This window comes from Megascapheus bottae, chromosome 20, assembly GCF_031878675.1.
Source record: "Megascapheus bottae isolate mThoBot1 chromosome 20, mThoBot2.hap1, whole genome shotgun sequence".
Lineage (NCBI taxonomy): Eukaryota > Metazoa > Chordata > Mammalia > Rodentia > Geomyidae > Megascapheus > Megascapheus bottae.
The window spans coordinates 25,643,482-25,668,323 of record NC_143528.1 but is presented as its reverse complement, the minus strand read 5'-3'; the positions used below and the strand labels follow the sequence as shown (position 1 = coordinate 25,668,323).

The window sequence follows — 24,842 nt, the reverse complement described above, 5'->3', positions numbered from 1 at the left end:
TTGTGAGGCAGAGATCACATAGTACAGTCTTCCAAAAAGGTCTTTAAGTATGTTCATCTTGCATGTGCCAAATTTTTCTCCCAAGGCGCCTGACCAGAATGCCTTGGAGAAGTTCCTTCTTTGTACATCCTAATTTAAACATCAGGGTCAATTTGTTGAATTGAGTCAGGAATGGTGCTTACACCCGTGAATTTTTATGTCCAATTGATTCCCAAGCCTTTCTTCAAGGTGGGTTCTTCCACTACTCAAATTTCAGACAGCCTGTGGGTGCACATGCGGAGATTTCTCATGTAATGAAAGTCACGCCTTTGATGTTTGACATATCTCCTCCACTCCTTTTGTCATATGGATCACTTTAAAGACATATTAAAAATTTTTCAAAAGCACTTCTCTTTCTGAGATGATTTCCTTTTCTGATTCTGATTCAATTTATGTTAACAAATCTTTGTTCTAGAGTCTTTTTGGATTTACATGTTTAAGTGTTATTGCATAATAATTATATGATACTTTAAATATTTTTAAATATATGATTTAATTATTTATGTGAAAGGCTACTCATCTGGTTTTCTTTCTCTTTTACTTTTTTATATATTTTTTGCCAGTCCTGTGGTTTGAGTTCAGGGCCTGTCCCTGAGCCTCTTTGTGCTCCATGCTAGTGCTCTACCCCTTGAACTACAGCCCCACTTCAAGATGTTTCTGAGTAGTTTATTGAAGATGAGAGTCTCACATCCTTTCCTGCCTGGGCTGGCTTCAAGAAGTGATGCTGGATTGTTGTAAAGTTATTTTATTCCTCTTTTTAACCCCTTATGGTTTATCTCACGTTGTTACTGTATCTGACTGTGTTACCTGGTATATTGTATATATGTTTATTTGAAATAGGAAAGGGAAGGGAAAAAGCACGATGATGTGGAGGGAGTAAGGGAAGGAAAGTCATCCTGGAAAAAATACAATAAAAAAAAGTGTTATGGAGATTTTAGCCTCCTGAGTAGCTAGGATTACAGGTATGAGCCACTGCCACCTGGCTTTTCTGGTTTCTTATATGAAAATAATTGTAGTATAAAATTAACTAAGAATACAAGTAAATGTCAGTGAATTAGTTCTTATTCTCTGAGTTGTAAATAGGTACACAAAACCACAATATCTTATAAATGGTGGTTCTCTGTGTGATTGAATTTTACTCTTAATGCTGGTTGTTAAGTAGTATATATAAAGCTATGGAAAACCCAGCTCTAGAAAACTAATTAATGAAGGAGTTATGAAGGCTATTTATTTGCTTGGTTACAGTATAATAGTAGAAAGATAAATTGTAACATACTATGAAACATATAAAACCACCTTAAAATGTTAACGGTAATTATCTCAAAGATAAAATTAAGGTGAATTTAAACCTTTATTATTACCTTTGAATACTTCCTGAGGGTTATAATGAAGTTATATTTCTTTTATTACCTAGCTTAAAATAGAAAAAAATTGAGAGAAAATTTGGCCTATAATATCAGAATCGTGACTGGCTGGCCACAAGATTGTTAAAGTACCAGAGAAGAAGTATGAAGGAGAAATTGAGAGTTCAGCTCAAACTTACCAAATCCATATAGTAGTGGGAAAGTTTTATGGGGATTTCTGTAGCAAAAGAGAAAATTCTGTGTGAATGAGAAATATTGTAGTAGAAAATATAATGCCATAGTATTTTAGGAAGACTACTACATTCATGGTGTTTAGTTTGAAATACAATGAAAACTGGACGAGAGAGGAATAGATGAAGCAAGACAAGGCTGTTGAATCCATTCTTACTAGACTAAAGGATATTTGATATGCATGAACCCACCAGTGAGTCAAACCAGCTTGTAGACTGTAAAAGGAAAATCATATATTAAGTCTATGGTCCCTGAACAAAAGAACCACATTTCTTTGTTGGACTCTACAGAAATCATCTCATTTACCAAGGAGTAATTTTCTACAGATCTTCCTTACTCAAATTCTTCAAGAAATAGACTAGTTTTAAGAACTACCAAAACTTAACAATGATCAGAGAGGTGATATTGTATACATAGGATGCATTGCGTAAGTTGACAAGTTGAATTAAAACTCCTGTGTACAACTACTATTGCAAGAAGAAAACACTCATCTTAAACTTTTTAATTAGAAGAGTATTTTTATGGTGGGTCCTTTTTATTATTAGAGATTTGGTGTTAGAAATATAGCTCTCAGCTCACAGAAGTGTTATATAGCTTGAGAATTTTACTGGAAATAAAGCAAGGAACGAATAATCAAAGTGAATCAGGAAAAAATAAACAAATGTAAAGACATAACTCTGTGTTGATTTTTTTCAGTTACCTCCAAACAAATGTATATTAATGTCTTTTAATTCTATCAAATGAGCATTACTAATTTAAATTCTTTCATAGTTGAACTCACTTATATTTCTAAAAGAATGCATCCAAGAATGGAGGAAATTTTAATTGGGGGATAAAATTTTAGAGTTCTTCCCTACATTTCCCAACATTTTCTTTTTCTTTTTGAAACTTCAATGCTGAAGGCTAATTCTATACTTCCAAATCTTAGGATTAGTTACAGAAGCGTCCATAAAAATGCCACCTTGGTAAATTTTGATACTTGGCAGTACATTTGAAGCCATTTATAGGAGAAATTTGTCTTTTCTTTCTTTTATGAGGAAAATGTACTCAATTAGAGTAAATTTTTCTTAGTACTATTTTTCAGTACCAAAGAAAAAATTAATCCAAACCCAGTGCCAATGGTTTTCCTTCAATTCTTTCCACGCCGTTTTCTCAGCCATTGTTAACAATGGATTGCAATGTAGGTGAGTTTTACGGGTTGTTCTCTGAAGATGAATAGGAATATATATGCTTGGCAGTATGACATTTATGAATTTAGCAGATATGTACTTTGGATTGACAAGCATTTTCAGCTCTTAACAAACATAACCCAGGTTAACTTGGCTTTGTGTGTCTAGCTTACACTTATAGATGACACCAAGTTGTCCATGAGGTGCTGGTAGAAATGTTTGAACAATAAAAAGATAGTCCTGAAGGTAGTAGCATAAGGGCCCTTATCAGGCAGGTAAAGCAGTATTGTAAAAATTCCATGGATTCTTAAAATCACTTTCTACTATAAAGGCTACTAAAATCCATCTCAAATTTGATTTTCAAAGTGAGATTGAGTAGATATGTCTAACACATTAAAATTATCTGTAGCTTGAAAAATATAGATACCAATATTTTACATGGTAAATTAATAGAAATGCCAAGAGGACCCTAGAGGCTACTCTATAAAGAGACATTGATGAGAAAAAAATGTGGAGAACCAGAGGTTATGTGTTGAAGTAAAACATTGTTTTTATAACATCAAAGAATCAAGTCTGCCAACAAGGTGAATGAATTTAGAAGATTCACCCTGAAAACTTCTAGAGAACATTCCAGCGCAGTACACACCATGAAGAGATTTATGGCAGTAAGCAGAGAAGTCAGCTTTCTGAAACCCCAATGTTAACAAAGTCAGAGTTTTGTTTTAGGTTGTTACATATCTGTCATTTATAATACTGTAACAGAGAACCAGTAGATTGAATTAAGCTCAAATGAACCTTGAACTTAGTTACATAGATTAGTATTAGGATTAGTTGGATAAATGGGTGCTTTTTTAAATTAGTATTTATGAGATTTCTTCATCTGTCTTATTTATTTATTAAAGCAGGATTTCCTCAAATTGATTCTGTCAGTTTTTAGATGTTAGAATTTTGTCTAATGTCTTTAGTGTAAAGAACATTTCCTGTATTCATAAATAGTAGATCATATTTTTAAATAAGAGATGTAAAGTGTTACTGGTAGAAAAGTGTTGTCTTCAAAATGTGTGTGTTTGTGAAAGAAATACCGTAGCCAAAAAAAAAAAGTGTTTTGTGCACTGTCCAGAATTAAAAATGTTTTGAATCCTCTGGCTACTATCTGGCAACTTTTGGTATAAAGTCTTGTTATCATTAAAATGGCTTGCAGGGGAACTTTTTTTTTTTTTAAACAGGTTTACATTCCTTCCCATTCTTTCCTGACTTCCAACTGCTATGCCTAAAGCACCACTGGTATTTTGGTATGCCAGACAATCTTTTTTTTTTTTTTTCTCCAGTCCTGGGCTTGAGCTCAGGGCCTGAGAACTGTCCTTGAGCCTCAGCACCCCTTTTGGCTTTTTTTTTTTTTAATGTATGTGGTACCAAGGAATCGAATCCGGGTCTCTGTGCATGCTAGGCAAGCAGTCTACCACCTGGCCAAACTCCAGGCCTGTAAACTAGACAATCTTATAAACAGTTTGCTTATATATTTTCTCAAGCATCTGTCTAACAATCACATAAAAACCTCCAGCATGCTTTCTTTGTGCTGCCTTTGTGCCTGGATAGGATTCTGCCCTTATAACACAAAGAGCATTAATTGGTCTCATTATCCCTTCCCAGATTTTGTGTGTGGGAGAAGGTGGAGTGTGTGGGAGGGGGAGTTGAGGCTTGAACTCGGCCTGGGCGCTATCCCTGAGCTCTTCAACTCAGGGTAAGGCTACCACTTTACCCTTGAGCCTAGCCCCACTTCCCATTTTCTAGAGGTTAATTGGAGATCAGTCTCAGGTCCTTTTGTGCCCAGACTGGCTTTGAACCTTGATCCTCAGATCTCAGCCTCCTGAGTAGCAAGGATTACAGGCGTGAGCCGTCTAGCCCAGCTTCCAGGAGTTTTCTATCCTATAAAAGGACAAATTATAGAAATGTTGTAGGCAAGTATATAATAACTTTTACAATATTGGTATCTCTTCACTTGTCCAATGTCTTTGTCAGTCACTTCCTCAGTCACTTTCATTTCTTGTTTTGGTCACCAGGGCTATATATATCAAGCCATTCTAAACTCATCACTGTAAAACTGCAACCAATACTCATCGAATCTGTGGTTCAGGAATGTGCACAAGGCGTAGAAAGGATGACTTATGTCTGTCCCATAATGTCTGGTTTTTAAATTTAGGATGATTTGAATATCTGAGGGTTGAAATCATCTTCAGGCTACTTCCCTCAAATTTCCAATGTCTGAGTTGGCATGACTTAAAGGCCACATTTAGCTGAGAACGTTAATTGGAGCACCCACTCATAGACTGTTTCATGGTTTGGGATATTCTCAGCACAGGTCCTGTAAGGCACCAAGAGGAAATATCGAAACCCTGTGTGGGAAACCAAATGCGTGAAACCATAAAAATCAGTCTGGTATTTATGACCTAATATTTTATGATGGCACTGTACTGTTTGCAATTGGTTGAAACAATTTTCCGATTTAAGGGAAGAGGACTTAGACTACAATTTGTGATGAGAGGGCAGAGGACACATTTTTTTCCTTTTTTCTTTTTCTTTTTTTTGTCTATCATGAGGCTTGAACTCTGCACTTAGGTGCTGTCACTAGGTCTTCGGCTCAAGGCTACTTGAACTATATTGAGCCTTTTGTTCTTTGTATTTCAAGAAGGCTACACTGGATTTCAGGGGATATCTGTAAATTTATTTTTCTTAATAAAATTAAAGTTGAAATATACTAAAGATGGATGAGAATTTTCAGCATACACATTTCTAAGCTGTAGTAATTTTTTGGCTTAGAAGTAATTAACAAGAAATCTTATATTTCCTTTTACTATTCTGTAAAAATTTATATGGTTTTGGTTCTTTCCCAAGTTATTACAAAGAAAAATTTCAACCTTCATATGTGATTGCTTTTGATATGCTGGACTCAAGAAAAATGACATCTTGAGCTTTATTTATATTTGTTAGGATTTAAGTAGAAAAAAATACCTGTACTGTATTATCATTGCCCATGCTACTCTTTAAGAGAATCAAAGTTATTGCATCTCTGAGGATAGATTTAAGTATTAGATTTTTGGCATGCTATGGCTTTCTTTTTTGGTCTAGCAATCCCTCTCTCTCTCTCTTTCTCTCTCTCTCTCTCTGTCTCTGTCTCTCTCTGTCTCTCTCTCTCTCCCTCTTTCTCTCTCTCAATGCCCCTGTCTCTTTCCCACATTCTGTCTGTCTCTATTTTGTTGGCAAACATATGGGAACTACTATGTAGATTAATGTAATATAATAGCTGTTAATTTAGGTTTTAATACACTTTACATGGACTGGTACAGCTTATAGAAATTTAGCATTTTATTTTAATTAGCTAAAGAATTAATAGAGAGCTCCATGTGCACTGAATCTAAAAATGACTTTCCATAATAACCAATGAATTTGTTGTTGGCAGAAATTACAAATATATATAAATTCTTAAATTTATTTTTTCTTTTCTTCCCTCATTATTTTCCTTAAGACTGTATCCAGTATGACAATGTGTTTTAGTTATAAATTCAAAAGTATCTTATGCTCAAATGTTTGTAATTGTGATATATCTTGAAATAAAATTTAACAAAATGTTATGACATTACTATCTTCCATTTACATGTTTTCAGAGTAATAAAAAAAACTGGTTTGGACGGGAAGTTTGGCCTAGTGGTAGAGTGCTAGCCTAGCATGCACAAAGATCCAGGCTAGAGCTCTAGCCTTGAGAAAGTCCAAGGACAGTGCTCAGGCCCTGAGCTCAAGCCCAGGACTGGCAAAAACAACATCAACAACAAAAAACTGGGTTTGGAACTGGTTGGAAAACCAGAAGGAAATTCTGTTTTCATGGTGTATATATGTTTATATTTCAGCTTATACTGTAGGAATGAATGGAAATGGATCAAACTTACAAGCTTATAATACAATTTTCATTTTATTTTGAACATATTTTGCATATTATAAAAATATTGATCACAGTGAGCTTTACCAATTGTTATTGCTATGAAAAATGAATGCAGGAACAATATCTTTAGTGGAAATAAATTATATAGTCATTATTCTTTCTTTTCTTTTTCTTTTTAAATCACTAGAGAAACACCTTAGATGTTTGGTCATTGGCAGAAAACCAGTCATTGAATGAGGCCTTTTGCAGACGAGCGCCAGTCCATTTCTGCAAAGTTATCCACATGGATCGGAAACAGACTTTTTTAAGTCTTTGTGATCACGACCCTACAGGGTCTCTCTGTTCATAGACAGTTCTCCATGGCAACAGTTTTTCATGATAGAAAAATGATGAATGAAAAACAGTACAATCTTAGTTCATATGCGGTCTTTTCCAATATGAAGGGACACAGCGACAAACTTCCTCACTAAATGAAAGTCCTCGCTCACAATTCTTCACTCGATTTGTACATGGTCGCCTGTAACAACTAGAGAAACAGAGAAGCACAGGTGTTAAAGGCCAAACAATGACTTCATTGGGTTTCTTGCATATTTTTGTGAATTTAAACTAGAACAAAATGACTAATTTCATCACAACTGTGTTGTAGGATCATAAACAGGTTGGACAGAGTAACCCAGATTTTAGAGGAATGGAAAAGACTTTGAGAACATGTCTTGCTTGCTGAGGTAACAAATACAATGACGGGTGTATTTTCTTTTGAAGTACTTTTCTGTTTCGTGGATGAAAGCGAACATAAAACAGAAATTTTGAAAAAAGATGAATATTTAAGGTCTGCTGAGTTACTGTAATCACATAAACAGGATTCATAAGTCTGGAATTTGTATGGGACCCAGACTTTTAGGCAATTAAACCCAGCTATCTTGGCTGCATCTTGGTGGTCCGTGCTGAGCAGCCCTGCCCACAACTCTTGTGTTTCTACTTAGCAGCTGCTGCCTGTGTGACGGTGGGCTCCATATGAAATGCTTTGGTCTGAGGCAAAGGAGGGCAGCCAATAGCACTCAACATTGGAAATCCCTGCCCTGCCCTATAAGACTTTCAATTTCCTGTGTTGCTGAAAGGGCAAATTACAAGCTAATCTGTCAGTAACTTAGTAGCTCTAGTGAGCTGACTTTCTTCAAGAACTTTCTGGAATATATGTGTACCTAACATGTAGGATGTGCAGCAGAGGTGTGGTGTGTGTAGGGAGCATGCATGATGGCTTAGGGTGAAAGTTTAGAATTATGCTATAATAAAACTCTACATTTTAGTTTTAAATTCTATCTCTTTTATTATAAAAGAGAAATCATAACTAGTCAATATTTTAAAGCTTATCTTAAATAGAAAGCTATCAACATATTATAAATATAATTTTTTACTTAAAAAGAATGGTCAATGAAAGCTGCTGATTAAGGCAGAAGACAAAAGGACTTAACATGGCATTCACACTTGTGGAATGAATACTTTTGGAATGAATATTTCAAATATTGAAATACAAGAAAATGAGATGTAGGGGCCGAGAGTTTGGCCTAATGGTTTAAGTGCTTGCCTAGCATGCATGAAGACCCGGGTTCGATTCCTCGGTAGCAAATACATAGAAAAAAAAGCCGGAAATTGTGCTGAGGCTCAAGTGGTAGAGGTCTAGCCTTGAGAAAAATCTAAGGACAGTGCTCAGGCCCTAAGCTCAAGCCCAGGATTGGCAAAAAAAGAAAATGAGATGTAATAAATGCAATTAAATAGTTAATACTGAAATTCTCTTTTGCTCTATAAACCTGGGATTTATACACTTAGAAAACTTGAACATATGAAAAGTTCCAGCAAATTGAAAGTAAGCTCAGTGCTTACTGATTTAATACTAGATTAGAGTACATGAAATTATGAGTTCAATCCTCAGTATGGCAAATGAAACAAAACATAACAATATCTTTCTGGATATAATAATGTAGTCTGAGTTGAGTGTTGATGGCTCCTGCCTGTAATACTGGCTAGTCAGGAGGCTGAGACATGAGGATCTCAGTTTGACGCCAGCCCTGCAGGAAAGTCTGTGAGACTTATCTCCAATTAACCACCTAAAAATTAGAAGTGGTGCACCACTTCTAGTTCTTTGGTACTAGTAGAGTGCTAGTCTTGAGCTCAAAAGTAGAAGGACAGCACTCAGGCCTTGGTTTCAAGTCCCATGACCAAAAAAAGAAGATAGATAGATAGATAGATAGATAGATAGATAGATAGATAGAAATATTTTTACTGGTCAAGAGAGTAGAACTATGTAAAGAGTTTAAAATGTAATTATTGCTTGAATATTTTAAAGAAGAAAAGGTATGTATAAAGATCTCTAGGATTTTAAGGGGAAGAAAAAAATACAAGCAGTAAGATAATTAGACTCATCAAAGTCTATGTAGTAGCTAAAGTGACAGGTCATCAGAAATAAAAATTGTATGGAATCAGCCTAGATGCCTCTCAGTGAATAAATGAATCATGAAAACATGTTACATATACAGAATTACATTTTACTTATCCATTAGAAAGAATAATTATTGCACTGTTTGCAAAGAAATGGAAGGCTAAGCGATATAAATCAGACCCAAAGAGACAAAGATCGCATGTACTACTTTTCTTCTCAGAAATTACAATTGGTTTATAAATATGTAAGTAAATACTTTGGTATGCAGGTGAACATAAATGTACTAACTGAAACATGGCACATTCAGAATAGGACTAAGTGTAATTCTTTAAAAAGTCAAAATAATAAACATCAACATTCAACAAAATAAACATCAGGAAAGAGGTACTTGAAAAGGGTAAGATGGAGTCATGGGGAGTAGGTAGGTAAAGGAAGAAAAGAAAGAAAGAGAAAACAGTAAAAATGTCAATGCATATCATATAAAAATTTTAAAAGCGAGGGAAAGATTGAGTTGGTAAAAATTAGTAAGAATGTTGAAAGGGGTGACATAGATCAAGACACCCACTGTATTCATAAATTTTTGTTAATTGGCAATTCCTTTGTAAAACTACGTAAAAGAAAATAGAAAATACAGTAAAACAAATAAAAATAAGAGTACAAAACTCCTGAGAATCAGCTAGATGGCCTGTACTACTATAGAAGAACAAGCTATAGTGAACAATACAAATTAAAGCACATACAAATAAGATTTCAGTTTCATCTGTTGAAATGTCATTGTCTATTCATACTTTACAGAGTTGATGGGAGAAGAGAATCTAGTGAAAGCCATTAAAAATAAATAATCTGATAATTAAATGGACAGCTAGGAAACTATGATCATGGGAACAGACTAAAAAGGCTTTAGGTTAGAGGAAGGGCACCAGAAATGACAAAGTGGACAAATACAACGTCTCCATTAGTTCTGGTGACTTGGAAGCTGACCATAGATGAAAAAACTTTTACTCAGCGGGCATAAACCAAACTCTAGGCAATGGGTTAAGTGGTGGATGAAAAAGAGGTAAAGCCCCAAAACACCAGCTTACAGTTGGGTGCTAGTAGCTCATGGCTGTAATCCTAGCTATTCAAGAGGCTGAGCTCTGAGCATTGCAGTTTGAAGCTAGCCTGGGTCGAAAAGTCCCTGAGAGACTCTTACCTCTGATTGATAACTCAAAAACTAGAAGTGAGGCTGTGGCTCAAAATAGTACAGTGATAACCTTGAGCAAAAGAGCTCAGGGACAGCATCCATTCCCTGAGTTCAATCTCCACAACAAACAAAAAAAACCACACATGCTTACTTCCTGAGAAAGTCTGAAGAGGACAGAGCGTGGTTGCTCAGTATCATAGTAAAATGTTAATAAAATGGAAACAATACAGAACTGTCTATACAACTGGAGACATTAAAGTTTCTTATGTGAGAGGGTATGGGTGCTCGAAGTTTGTTGAAAAGTTATAGATGTTAAAAGCAGTTAAATAGCAGCTCTCCTTATTCTTCAAGTTTATAGAGATATAAACCCATAGATTAATACTGAAAATCAGTGGATCCAATAGCTTAATGTTTTTCTTCTGCGATGAAAATTGGGCAAAAAGCCAAGGTTTAAGTAAAGAGGTTTGAGTAATTCTGAGCTTATTCATTTACCTCACAAGTCCATTAAATACTTTAACGTAAATATTCTCGTTTCTACATAACATCCTCCAGTGAGAATCGCCATTCCACACATTGTGACTTCTATATTAAAACTTGGAACAGTTTGTCCTAAATTACATCTGAATATATCAAACATTTTTGTAGCTATATTGTGAATATAACTAACAATCCGTACAATTCATGTCTGGCTTTGTTTTTGGGGGGGTGGGGTGGGGGGCAATGAATTCATTGCCATGAAAGGTTAGCATTCATGAAAGTTCTAATGAGCTTAGTTAAGAGAATTGTTCCTGGGCTGAGAATTTTTGATTTTCAGCCAAAGAGTCTGATGCTACTCATGGAGGTAACTTACCTGCAAGTTTGATGGTGGAACTTTTTTCCCTTTAATAAGCATTTGTGTGGATTTTCTGAGCACTCACAAATACATTTTTCAGGATTTAGGGGTTGGTGTTTGGGGCAGGTTCTGTTACACACACACTGGCATGTGTTCTCATCGAATTCTCTGTTGACCCCACATGGGTTGGAGAAAAGTTTGCCTTTACAGATGCACTGGCACGTCTCCTTGTCGAGTTCTTTGTAAGGGCCGCAGCCGGAAGCCGGAAGTCCCGCCTTGCAGACGCACTGGCACGTCTCCTTGTCTAGGTCTTTGTAAGGGCCGCAGCCGGAAGGCTGACGGCCCGCTTTGCAGACGCACTGGCACGTGTCCCTGTCTAGTTCTCTGTAAGGTCCGCAGATGGAATCATGGTGTCCCGCTTTGCAGACGCACTCGCACGTGGCCCTGTCTAGTTCCCTGTAAGGTCCACACCTGGAATCATGATGTCCCCCTTTGCAGACGCACTGGCACGTGTCCCTGTCTAGTTCTTTGTTAGGTGCACACTTGGACTCAGGACGTCCCTCTTTACAGACGCACTGGCACGTGTCCTTGTCTAGTTCTTTATAAGGTCCACACTTGGAAGCCGAAAGTCCCCCTCTACAGACGCACTGGCACGTGTCCTTGTCTATTTCTTTGAAAGGTTCGCAGCCGGAAGCCGGAAGTCCGGCCTTGCAGACGCACTGGCAGGTCGCATTGTCTAGTTCTTTATTAGGTCCGCAGCCGGAAGCCGCAAGTCCGGCCTTGCAGATGCACTGGCAGGTTGCATTGTCTAGTTCTTTATTAGGTCCGCAGCCGGAAGCCGGAAGTCCCGCCTTGCAGACACACTGGCAGGTTGCATTGTCTAGTTCTTTGTAAGGTCCGCAGCCGGAAGCCAGAAGTCCCGCCTTGCAGACGCACTGGCAGGTCTCCTTGTCTAGCTCTTTATAAGGTCCGCAGTTGGAAGCCAGAAGTTCCGCCTTGCAGACACACTGGCACGTGTCCTTGTCTAGTTCTTTGAAAGGTCCACAGTTGGAAGTTGGAAGTCCCGCCTTGCAGACGCACTGGCAGGTCGCATTGTCTAGTTCTTTGTAAGGTTCACACGTGGAATCATGTCCCTCTTTACAGACGCACTGGCACGTCTCCTTGTCTAGTACTTTGTAAGGTCCACAGCTGGAATTAAGATTCCCCTCTTTACAGACGCACTGGCACGTCTCCTTGTCTAGTACTTTGTTTGGTCCGCAGTTGGGATCTTGATATTCCTTTTTACAGACGCACTGGCATCTGTCCTTGTCTAGTTCTCTGAAAGGTCCGCAGCTGGCATTAGGAGGTCCACCTTTACAGACGCACTGGCACGTCTCCTTGTCTAGTTCTTTGAAAGGTCCACAACCCGAAGCCAGAACTCCCGCCTTGCAGGCGCACTGGCAGGTCTCCTTGTCTAGCTCTTTATAAGGTCCGCAGTAGGAAGCCAGAAGTTCCGCCTTGCAGACGCACTGGCACGTGTCCTTGTTGAGCTCTTTGAAAGGGCCGCAGCCGGAAGCCGGAAGTTCCGCCTTGCAGACGCACTGGCAGGTATCATTGTCTAGTTTTTTGTAAGGTCCGCAGCTGGAATCCTGATTCCCCACTTTACAGACGCACTGGCACGTCTCCTTATCTAGTTCTTTGTAAGGTCCGCAGCTGGAATCCTGATTCCCCTCTTTACAGACGCACTCGCACGTGTCCATGTCTAGATCTTTGAAAGGTCCACACCTGGACTCATGATGTCCCCCTTTACAGACACAATTGCATGTGTCCTTGTCTAGTTCTTTATAAGGTCCGCAGATGGAAGTATGATGTCCTTTGCAGACACAATGGCACGTCTCTTCATCCAGCTCTTTGTTGGGTCCACAGATATCATGGAATTTTGGCATATCTAGATGAAAACAGGACATTTTTCATTGTACCTTATTGGATTCTAAATATGTTGCACAACAATTCAGTGTATTTAAATACTGTTTCTTTGTTGTGTTTTGCCTTCAAGCAGTGAGTGCTTACAAGATGGGCAAGTTCCTCTACAAAGACGTTAAAAATAATTCCACTGTGAAATAGGAACTGTCCTGTTTTGTAGTTACATATTTCAAGGAATGATGATCAGAAGATTTTACAAGAAGGTTAAGTAGGAAAATATATCTTAATTGAAATATAGCTTAGATATGGAACAAAGTATGGTTCTGCTTACCATCTTCAGTGTGTAAAGAAAATGAGAACTCTTCCTCAGGTTGGCATCTGCAGTAGTAATTATTCCAAATCTGATTCATGGGGCAAGTTTTGTTAGCTGTTTCACACCTTAGGAAGAGAGGTAGTGTTAAAAAACACTATAGTTGGGAGATACGATAAATCATTTCTTTCTGTGTATATTACATATCAATACACACTTATAAAGATTTTAGCATATATAGAATTATATGGATGAAACATGAACTTAGCTCTTCTCAAGATACCCAAACCTCTACCCATGGTGAACTTCTAATTCTAAAATTACCCTGTTGTATTATCTTACACGACTCCAGACTTTTATCTTCTTAAAGCCAAATATATATATGTATATATATATATATCTGTGTGTGTGTGTGTTGTGTGTGTGTGTGTGCGTGTGTGTGTGTGTGTATAATCCATATGGATTCAGCTTATAAAAAGATATGATAAAGGTTTTCATGATACTCTAAAATCCTCCTTTTCCACTGTGGACTATGTTATGGATGTTTCATGTGACATTTAATGAACTTAGCAATGGAATGATAATCTATAAAAGACCATTGTTTAATTTCTTGAGGAAACATGTCTTTCATCTATTTAGTTTTCTCAAGTAATTTTAGGTAACATCTATATATACACAGTTACAAATTTATTTTTGAAATATAGTTTAAACTGCAAAGTCTTTGCAATAGATAAATTCCACTTTACATTCCATCGACAAGATATCAAAGTAATCAAAGTATATGTTTTGTTTTCTTTTGTTCTAGCCAACCTGTTTCTTCTCTCTTTCCCCTTCCTGTACTTCTTACTTTGTTTTTTCATCTTCTTTACTGGGATTAGTAAAATTTAGGAATTTCAGTTAAGTATGCCCTTAAAACACTCCTTTGAGTCTCTAAGTGCTAGCTAATTGGGATGTCTTCATAATGGTGCATGTATGCCAAGAACCCTTTCATTTGCCAGGTTGTGTGCCCTCTGTGATGAACACATGTTGCTGGCTATTGCTTATCATTTCCTCCATAGTTGGCATGAATCATTCCTTTGAAAAGCCATTTGATTTTGGAAAATGACATTTAGAAGTAGCTATTACTGGGGACGGGAGTCTGGCCTACAGGTAGAATGCTTGCCTAGCATGCACGAAGACCTGGGTTCAATTCCTCGCACCACATACATAGAAAAAAGCTGGAAGTGGTGCTGAGGCTCAAGTAGTAGAGCTCTAGCCTTGAAAAAGTCCAAGGACAGTGCTCAGGCCCTGACCTCAAGCCCAGGACTGGCAAAAAAAAAAAAAAAAGTAGCTATTACTTTATACCAAGTTTTTCTAGTGCCATTAGATTACAAGGGTAATTTAATTTTTTATAGACACACTAGCACAACCTTTTTAGCTCTTTGTGGGGTCACAGCTAGAAAAGGCACATACTGTTTCCTTAGCTAATGTTTACATGGAAGGAAGACTCATGACTTTTCATATCCTAACTTATGAAGTATATACAAACCTCTCTCTGTGTGATTTATCAGTAGATGTTTGTATAGACATCAAATGGAAATATTTATTTATAGCTCCCACATCTTTCATCTCAACACAAAACAGCAGTATGTGGTAAAAAGAAGGTTCAGTTACAGTCTGAATTGGTAGAATATAAGAATCATATGTAGATATCTTAAAAAATACACCAAGTGTAACCAAGCAGGCATGTGATTTGGATGTTTTGAAGAAAAGTTCCAGAGATTTGATCAATATGATGATATGATTCCTTTAAAAATATCCTGAAATGCCTTATAGCACCATAGAAAGGATTTTAAAACATTATTTATTTATTTTTTACCAGTCGGCTAACTGAACTTAGGGCCTGAGCACTGTCCTTGGGCTTTCCTCAAGGCTAGTGCTCTGCCACTTGAGCCACAGCACCACTTCCAGCTTTTCTATGTATGTGGTACCAAGGACTCAAACCCGGGTCTTCACGCATGCTAGGCAAGCATGTTACTACTAGGCCAAACTCCTAGCCCCTAGAAAGGCATTTTTGAAAGAATCAAATCTGCCTATTTGCCTGTCTTCCTTCCTTCCCTCCCTCCCTCCCTCCCGCCCTTTCTCTCTCCCTTCATTCCTCCTTTCCTTCTCTTCTTTTCTTTCCCAATCTCCCTTCCTTCTTCCCTCTTTTCATTGTTTTTCTCTCTCCTTCCTTTCACCTTTTGTTTTTGAGACCAGATTTGGCTAGGTAATGCAGAATAGCCTTAAACTCTTGTTGATCTCTGTCATGGCTACTTAAGGTCTGGAAATACAGACCCTAAGTTGTACTGAACCACCATACTTAGCTTGCAAATCAGTGCTGTACAGTCATCTCTTCCTCTAGGATTTATCAAGGTTTTCCTGTCCATTTGCCTAAAATGACCAGCTTATTCTTAACTCATAGATAACCTTCAGAAATTAATAAGTAACTCTTCCCTTATTGACTTTCTTTAAGAGCCATGTCTCCATTAGCTTGGAGAAAAGATCCATTACTGGGAATTTCCTTAAGTTTTTAATCCTGAATTTGTCATATGATTTTTGCTAGGCTATTTCGTAGCCTACAACTTATAAAGCCTACAAATGTCCATGTATCTACAAAGAAAGCAATTGTGACTTTATCAATAAATATTGATGGATAATATTATGTATTTTGCCACTCAAAATAGTAATAACTATGTATGCAAAGTATGTTTTTGAGAAAAATTATTGCCAGTAAGCAAACAATATTTGTATATTTTTTAGGGAAAAAAATCAAATTATTATTTCCAAACACAATTGAACATTACTTAGGTACACTTTGACTCCATGGTACCAAATTCCTCTAAAATCTTGGCTCTTAAAAATCTTCATATAAAAGTTGTTTGCCTTTACCCAGAACATACTATGTGCTTTTTAAAAATTTCTTTTTTATTTTTACGGTTTTGGTTGGTCATGGGACTTGAACTCTGGGCCTGGCCACTAGAGCTCAACTACTTGAGCCACAGTGCCACTTCCAGTTTTCTAGTGCTTAATTGGACATCAAAGCCTCATGGACTTCTGTGCCTGGGCTGGGTTTGAACTGTGATCCTCAATCTTAGCCTCCTGAGTAGCTACGATTATAGGCATAAGCCACCAGCTTGGTTTTTAATTTTAATCTTGAAAATATAAAATATACATTCAATTAGCAGACTTAAAATACTCAAAGATGTCTTCTCTGGTCTAAAACTACCATATGTTGTTTTTTCCTCAGTGTCTCAACTTATTTATTCAGGCTTTTCTTTGCAAATAAAGGTGCCGATGTGTTTGTGTGCACACACACATGCATGTGCATGCGTGCACATATATTCTGTCAAATTTTTTCACAAAAGATAATATTTTAAAATTTTCATCACAATATTTCCCGTAGTATATTAGACCACTGTAACAGTTTCAAGTAATCTCAATGAAATTCTCTAGCAATTACATGACTGGAGCAAATTATGAGTTAGCTAAATTTAGATACTACTTATCTATTTTCCATACCGACTTATTATTTGTATCCTATCTAGACTTTAACATCCCTCCACCAAATTTTAACAATAGCTCAATTACTCCCATCATCATTAAAATCCCATTCTGCTTTTACAAATGCTGGTAATTTGTGGCCCTGTTGCCTCAGTGCGGAACAACACTTGGATTTAAGTAGTGCACTGTCACATCTGCTGTAGGCACAGTAATGTGGCAGAAACAAGAAAAAGGTAGCTGAGCCACATCCCCAACCCTTGTGTTTATGTTTTGTTTTATTGACATAAGGTTTCACTAAAATTTCTATGCCAGCCTCGAACTTGCCATTTTTCTGTCTATACTTCCCAAGTAGTAGCCATTACATGTGTGTGTACCAAGTCTTCCTTATGGTAGATTTTTTTCCTTTTCATTATTATTATTTTTAAGTGGTTATACAAAGGAGATGCCATTTAAGAAAGCAGTTTATGAATCAATAGTCCTGAAATCTAAAGTAAATGTATTTGAAATATGTGGCCCCAGAATATTTCATCAGTATGAATGCATTTTAATGTTGAAATTTAAAAGCCATAAGACTTTCCTGAATTACAAAAAAAAACCTGTATTTGGAGTAAATGCACCCTCATATTTCCTAAATGATGTTCCCTGCTCAAAAGTAAGTAGAAAGTTCTTAACATTTAAAATAATTAAAACATTAAAGGGTGGAGTGAACAAAATTTCTAAAATATTTTTATTTCAGAATGACAGGAAATGTTGTCATGGCAAGTAAAATATGCTTATCACTATCCTGTTTTAATCTGCAAAACATTTCTGTACTCCTGGAATTATTGTTCAAGAGAAATCAATGTGCATATGCATCCTAACTTTTAATAAGTAAGTTGTTTCATATATGTCATTTATAAAGACTACTGCATCAAATGCACATTTCTCTACAAAGTCAAGGGCTGTACATTTCACAGTACCTCTATGTGGAGAATGTGGTAAACATGATTTCTCCTCCACCCAGAAGACTTATAACTGTGATATAGGATAAAGTTACTTTTATGATTTCAAACCTCACCTGATTGGCTTAGCTACTTTAATTTTTCCATAAAAATCCATTTGGATTCAGTTTCATGTACCAGTATGATCATACAATATAGTATTTCACATAGCATAGTATCTTTCGGGTAAAGGCCACTTGTCATAAATTAGTAGACAAAGATGGTGAGATATTTGTGTTTAGTTTTTTTGAGCAGTTAGAAGTCACTATTTCTGGCCAGAAGAATAAATGAAGTCCTGAAAAGCTTATCTAGAAAATGAGGAAGTGGATAACACTGTTCAAAAATAAATGTACTTATTAACTTTCTTACATAACTGTAACCCCTCTGTAAATCACCCTTACAATAAAAGAAAAAAAAACCTTATCTATGTATACAGGAGTAACAGAAAAAACTGACAATTAGACAACTGGTTTGAAAGAAATGACATATCAGGAATCCAATGAAGTAGATAAAGGAAGGAAAGGATGAAAATGACATATAAGTAGGAAAAGATAGCTCTCCCTCCCCCAAATAATAAAAAAAAGTATTTTAATGGCCTAAAACAAGAAACAGTGAGTGATAATTTATTTTAAAGCCTTCAGAAACATGAGAATGAACACTACCATGAATAATGGTAAAAATGAAAAAAAATTATGTTTTATGTACTTAAATCTGATGTGATTGCATAGACATACAAGTTCATATTAAACAGAAGTCAAAAATACATTTGATGAGTACACACTGTAGCCAGGAGTGCCAACAGAAAGAGTGAATGAGGGAGACTATGGTCAAAATGTGCTCAAAACAATGAAACCTGTTGGTTTTTTTTTTTTTTAGAAGGGGGAAAGGATGGAAACAGAAGCGATGTGTTTTTCAGAGTTCATAGGATGTACATACGGGAATGTCACAATGAAATACACTACTACTTATAAAAATCATTTTTTTCTTTGCCAGTCCTGGGCTTGAGCTCAGGGCCTGAGCACTGTCCATAGATTTTCTCAAGGCTAGAGCTCTACCACTTGGGCCTCAGCTCCACTTCTGGCTTTTTTCTATGTATGTGGTACTGAGGAATTGAACCTGGGTCTTTGTGCATGCTAAGCAAGCACTCTACCACTAGGCCAAACTCCTGGCCCCTCATTTTTTCTTTTTTTTTTGCCTGTCCTGGGCTTGGGCTCAGGCCTGCACAGCACAATGTCCTTGGACTTTTTCAAGGCTAGAGCTCTACCACTTGAGCCACAGCACTACTTCTGGCTTTTTTCTATGTATGTGGTACCGAGGAATTGAACCCAGGTCTTCAAGCATGATAGGCAAGCACTTCACCACTAAGTCAAACTCAGGGCCTCTCTTTTTCCTTTTAATAATGAATATGGTTAAGACCTCCAAATGTACTTCCAGAAGCCACAAGAACAGAGATATGATTCCAGCTCTTAGTAGAGAAGAATTAACAAGGGAAACTGGACTGGCAAAGTGAAGAGAACTCTTGGGACTAAAAGAAGTGGTTCAAACTACCTTTCTCTTTATTTCAGGTGGTCATTGTCCCAGACATTTTCTTCATGGTAAAGAGGGCAGATTTCTGACAATTAAATTAAACTATCCTTAAGTTTCCCTTCGGATATTCCTGGGGCACAGATCACAACCTTCCAAACTAAGAACTATAATAATATCAAGTGATTCAATGGGGTGGGGGAGAATTTTAGGATATTATGTTTATTGTCAAGCATCCTAAAGTGCAAAGTTGCCTTAATATTTTTGTAATATAGATGCCTTTCCATCAATTATACTTGTGCTACAAATATTTGGGAATGCTTCATTCATATCCATTCTATATACACTATAAATGCTAACGAATGTTTGACCTAGTGGTAGAGTGCTTGCTTAGCATGCACGAAGACCCAGGTTCGATTCCTCGGTACCACATACATAGAAAAAAGCCGGAAGTGGTGCTGAGACTCAAGTAGTACAGCTCTAGCATTGAGAAAGTCCAAGGACAGTGCTCAGGCCCTGAGCTCAAGCCCAGGACTGGCAAAAAAACAAACAAACAAACAAAATGCTAATGAATGAAGAGCTGAGCTGCATCTATAATCTTAGAATCAAATGGTAATAATGTATATTGACTCAGTCTAAGCTATTCCCAGGTTCAGGATGTGATGTTTTATGCAGTTCCTTCTCTCTGATCAAATACTAGTATCTTCCAAATTAAGAAAATGAGATGGGAAGCAACTTGAGTAACACATGATACTTTGTTAATCTGAAATAGTAAGATGAGAAAATTCTTTCAAATAATTAAGCACTATTTCAATACTACCATTTGTGCTGAAAGAAGAACCAGGGATATCTATTTCAATTGTATTACAATTACATACAATAAATTATGCATGTAAGTAAGGCAACTGAATGTTAATCAATGCCAGGTTATTTATATTACTTTTGCTTTAGGCTTACATCTTACCAAGGCTTAATTAAAAAAAAGTATTGTTTCATTGGCAGTACAGGGATTAGGCAAGCATTGTACCTTTATTGTACCACACCTCAGAAAGACATTTAAAATTGGACATTGTATATGAGTTAGTACTCCTACTTTCATGAATATGTATTCAAGTGGTCAACCTACCAAACAGTGTGGAGAGTGATATGCTATTCCTAATAATTCTTCTTTTAAATGTCTGGCCTATATACTGGATTTCCAATTCTTGGTTCATTTTACTTATTTATTTTTGTACTGGTACAGGGACATAAATGCTGTACCCTGTGTGTTTTGCTCAAGGCAAGCGCTCTATCACTTAAGCCATAGCTTCACTTGGAGCTTTTGGTAGTTAGTTGTAGATAAGGAGTCTCACAGCTTTTACTGTACAGGCTGGCTTCCAATTACAATCCTCAGATCTCAGCCTCCTGAGGAGCTAGGATTACAGACATGGTCAACAGTATGTAGCTTCAGTTTAGTTTAATTTTCATAGTATATACTATAGATTTTTGTGACTTTATATTTGATGCAAAGTACAGCAAATTTTACAGAACTTCTTTGAATAAATTTGGGTTTACTTGAACATAATTTTGCATTAGTAGAGGATACAGAAAAAATAGATTTAATTCATACTCACTGTGATAATGTTGCTGGCAGGGAGCGTCTAATAATTGAATGAACTTGTCTGTAAACATCCAGTTTAGACATGCATCGGCAGGAAGTGTGATTGGCAAAACTGACTGTTACTGGTTTGGGGCCTTGAGAGAGAGGCACTGTAATTTCAAACAACTACAAGGAAAGGACAAAACAAGAAATAAATTATGTAGATGCTATAAAGCACTTTTTATGATAAATGTCAGAGGCCAAAAAAATTGAGATTAGCGCTCTATGAAAAGATGGTGCTGGGTAACAATGGCAGACATGCCATAGCAATAAAGTAAACCTGCTTTACTCCCCAAGCACTACCTTTTATCAGAATAATGAATAGTGTATATGCTTGTCTCATGTCACTATTTCTGAGGCATATTCGAATTATGATAACAAGTAATAATTCCAGAGCAGTGATGTGACACAGCAATGTGTTTGAGAAAAGAAGATTGTGTCTGAGTTCTCAATTATTTAACATCAAAGTTTAAAATATTCCAGCTATTTTCAAAGAGGCACGAATCATCTGTAGTAAAAAATCTTTGTGATTCATGAGCAAAGTTCTTGGCTGTACATCCTAGAAATGCTTGGTGAAGTCCTATTTATGTAAACTGAACACACAGACATAAATTACATAAACATAAAATTAATTTTCAGTCCAAAGTAAATTTCTCCACAAACGTAGTTTTACATGTCTCAGATCTCCTGTGAATTTATTGTGTTTAAAAGCAGGCACATTTGTTATTTAATAGATAAAGCTGTGCTTTTATAATTTTGACACAGGCCTTATAAAAATGAGGCAGCACATTTTATGTGATTCTGGATTCTTGTCTTAAACTATTGTTTGACTAAGATCTCAGTCTTAATGACTTAGTTAGGAGCACGTTAGTCTTCCTCCAATATATAATATTTTGAGTCAAACACACAAATTACTGACTCAGTAAACATGTAAATTTCAATTTCTAATGTTAACATTCAAGTATTATTAGGTAAATGTGAATCCCCTGAGAATTAGCTGAGTCACATGCTATTCGCTGTCTTTAGGCAAGCTGAGCACTGTTGGCAAAGGGTAATTTATTTCAGAGTCTTGAAAATTGACCCCCATCTATAATTTCATGCCACTACTTGAGGAGAATTTATATTATCAAAGGGAGACTTTCAAAATGAGTTTTAAACAACAAAATGCTCTCACTGGCAGTAACCTGGATGGATTGTGTTAAATGAAGTAAACCAGAGAGACAACGTATGGCAGGTGACCTCATATAAAAGGACAGTATAGAGTTGCTTTGATTGAAATGAAGACAGTGGTGACTATCAGAAGCCAGGGAGAGAGAAGGGGATAGGGAGAAATGGAGGAGAGATAGGTAAATGGGGGGACAGAGGGGTAGTTAGGGAAGACAAGAAGTTCTAGTGAGTGTTTGCACAGGTTGGCAACTATAGGTAGTGACTGTGTACTCTGTATCTCTTAAAAGTTGGAAACTGTGATTATTTCTGCCATACAGAAATAATTCGTTTGCGAAAAGATATGTTTAAACCTTATTACACCATGTACTTTTATTAAACATACAATGTACACAACTGGCATAATTTTTGGTATTTCTAATAACAAAAATGTAATTAGTGGAAACAAGCAAATATTTAATTTATAAGATGTATGCCTTCACTGGAATATATTTGCTAAAACTTCAACTAGGTTTCTTAGTGTAAGAATAACATGTTTCAGGAGAGATAGGCATAGAATATACCTAGACAAGTAACAAGATGCTTTTAATTAGCCATCACAGGATTATTTGAAAAGTAATTTAATTTCTCAGAGCTGTGTTTTATTTAATAATTAGTAAAATGATAACAACTGAAGTATTACTTCATGAGATATTATAGTTTATATAACCTGATGCTTATAAATGTAAAATGCATATGGTTTTTTAGATATTCATAAGTTATTTGAAAACTTCTTATAAGTATTTTTCAGAATGTTGTCTATTCTACAAAATGACCTCAGTATATGATTTCAATCTATGCCAGAATTATGCTTCTGAACACTCTCAAAACACATCTTCTAATGCTGACTGGATAAACTCCTTTGTAAATTTTCTGCATTTTAAGAAGATTTATGGGCCCACCATAAAGAGACACAATTATGGAAGATATACAATATAGTTTATAAAATTAAAAAACTCAAATATGTTTTTAAATTATAGAACTTTTATAGTGAGGGATTGAACTCAGAGACTTGCATATTCTTGACAAATATTCTACCACTGAGCTACATACTTGGTCATTTATTTTTAAGTTTCTTCAATTTATTATTTGAATTTTTCATACTTTGAATACCTTTTATACTTTTGAATACTTTTATACTTTGAATACTTTTTATACTTTTTTATACTGTGACTAATGGAAAGGTGTAGAAATCAGCAAAGTCTGAAGAATGCATGTCTAATAGCAACTAGATATATAGCCTATAGCTACAGGAAACACAAAAGTTTTGAATACATAAGTTGTAATTGAAGACTGAAACATTAATTAGATTAGTTGATATCATTTTTTTCATTACTGGGCACTTCCTTTCTAAAGAAATACGAAGTAAGATTATGCCAATTAAGGAAAAGGAGCACTTAAGAGGTTAAGGGAAGCAAATCATCTACTGATATATCTGGGGAAAAGTATAACATGAAAATGGAAGGCCAAAGGGAAGACAGGAAACCCCAAATGAATAAGGAAGAGTTACTAAAAGGCACATGTATCCAATGTCTTTTCAAAACAAAATAGAGTAGGAACTGAGTGGATACAAGAAGTAACAGAAGTGTCTGTTGGAAGGCAAAGACTGTAAAGGAAGATGAGCAGCAGGAGCCAAAGGAACAAGAGAGTCCCCTATGCCTGGGGGAAAGGGCTCAGACAGCTCAGAGCACCAGGAAGTTTTACTTACAAGATCTGCCATTATCTCATGTGACAGAGGCAGTGAACAGCCTGACAACGATGAAGGAGGGACTCTTGTAGATAAGAGCTATGCACAAGAATCGATGTTTTCCCTCCCCAACTCATGGCAGTTATGTCTGCCATTTCAAGTTCCGTACTGGTCTGTTTTTCAGTGGGAGAAAGAAGCCACAATAACAATCTACTTGTATGCTTGAGACAATATACCTGCTTGTGGATACTGTGTTTACAATTTCAAACCAGGGCTTAGAAAAATTCTCCGGTGAATGGAGAATAACTATTGACATAATACGATACATCTTCCTGGAAAAACAAGGAAACACAGAAGGCTTTAAAAGGTGGGAAGTCACTGATATTAGCAACAGTATAATGAAACTAGTAAAGTGACATTAAAATAAATCATGCTTACAGATTATTTAACTTGTAAATTGAAGGTGTTTTTCTAAGCATTAAAAATTGTGCAAGAGAAAAATCTGGTATTTTTTTCCTAGCCAGATAATGTATTTTTAGAAAATATGAATGCTTTTTAATAAACTAAAAGTATATTTTAAAAGTAATTTTTTTTGGTGGTTCATGGGGCTTAAACTATGCCTGGACACTATCCCTGAGCTCTTCAGCTCAAGGCTACCACCCTACCTTTGAGCCAAGCTCCAATTCCGTTTTTTTTTTTCTAGAGGTTAAATGGAGATAAGAGTCTCAGGTCCTATTGTGCCCGGGCTGGCTTTGAACCTTGTTCCTCAGTTCTCAGCCTCCTGGGTAGCTAGGATTACAGGTGTGAGTCATTGCGCCTGGCTGCAAATCTCTCTTTCAAAAGAAAAATACATACTTTTCAAGTAACTGGCAACTTCCCTTTTTGA

General features: G+C 36.4%; 1 protein-coding gene across 1 annotated transcript in view; it reads right to left on the bottom strand.

The window, feature by feature from the left end:
• Positions 1 to 6,762: 6,762 nt before the first annotated feature.
• Vegfc (vascular endothelial growth factor C) overlaps positions 6,763 to 24,842 on the bottom strand; it is an 89,709-nt gene continuing 71,629 nt past the window's right edge. The window contains exons 4-7 of the mRNA XM_090354167.1: positions 21,041 to 21,192; positions 13,423 to 13,529; positions 11,208 to 13,116; positions 6,763 to 7,263 (exon numbers count right to left, since the gene is read on the bottom strand). Coding sequence (XP_090210293.1) covers positions 7,149 to 7,263; positions 11,208 to 13,116; positions 13,423 to 13,529; positions 21,041 to 21,192 — 2,283 coding nt within the window. The 3' untranslated portion in view covers positions 6,763 to 7,148. The remainder of the gene's footprint in view (positions 7,264 to 11,207; positions 13,117 to 13,422; positions 13,530 to 21,040; positions 21,193 to 24,842) is intronic.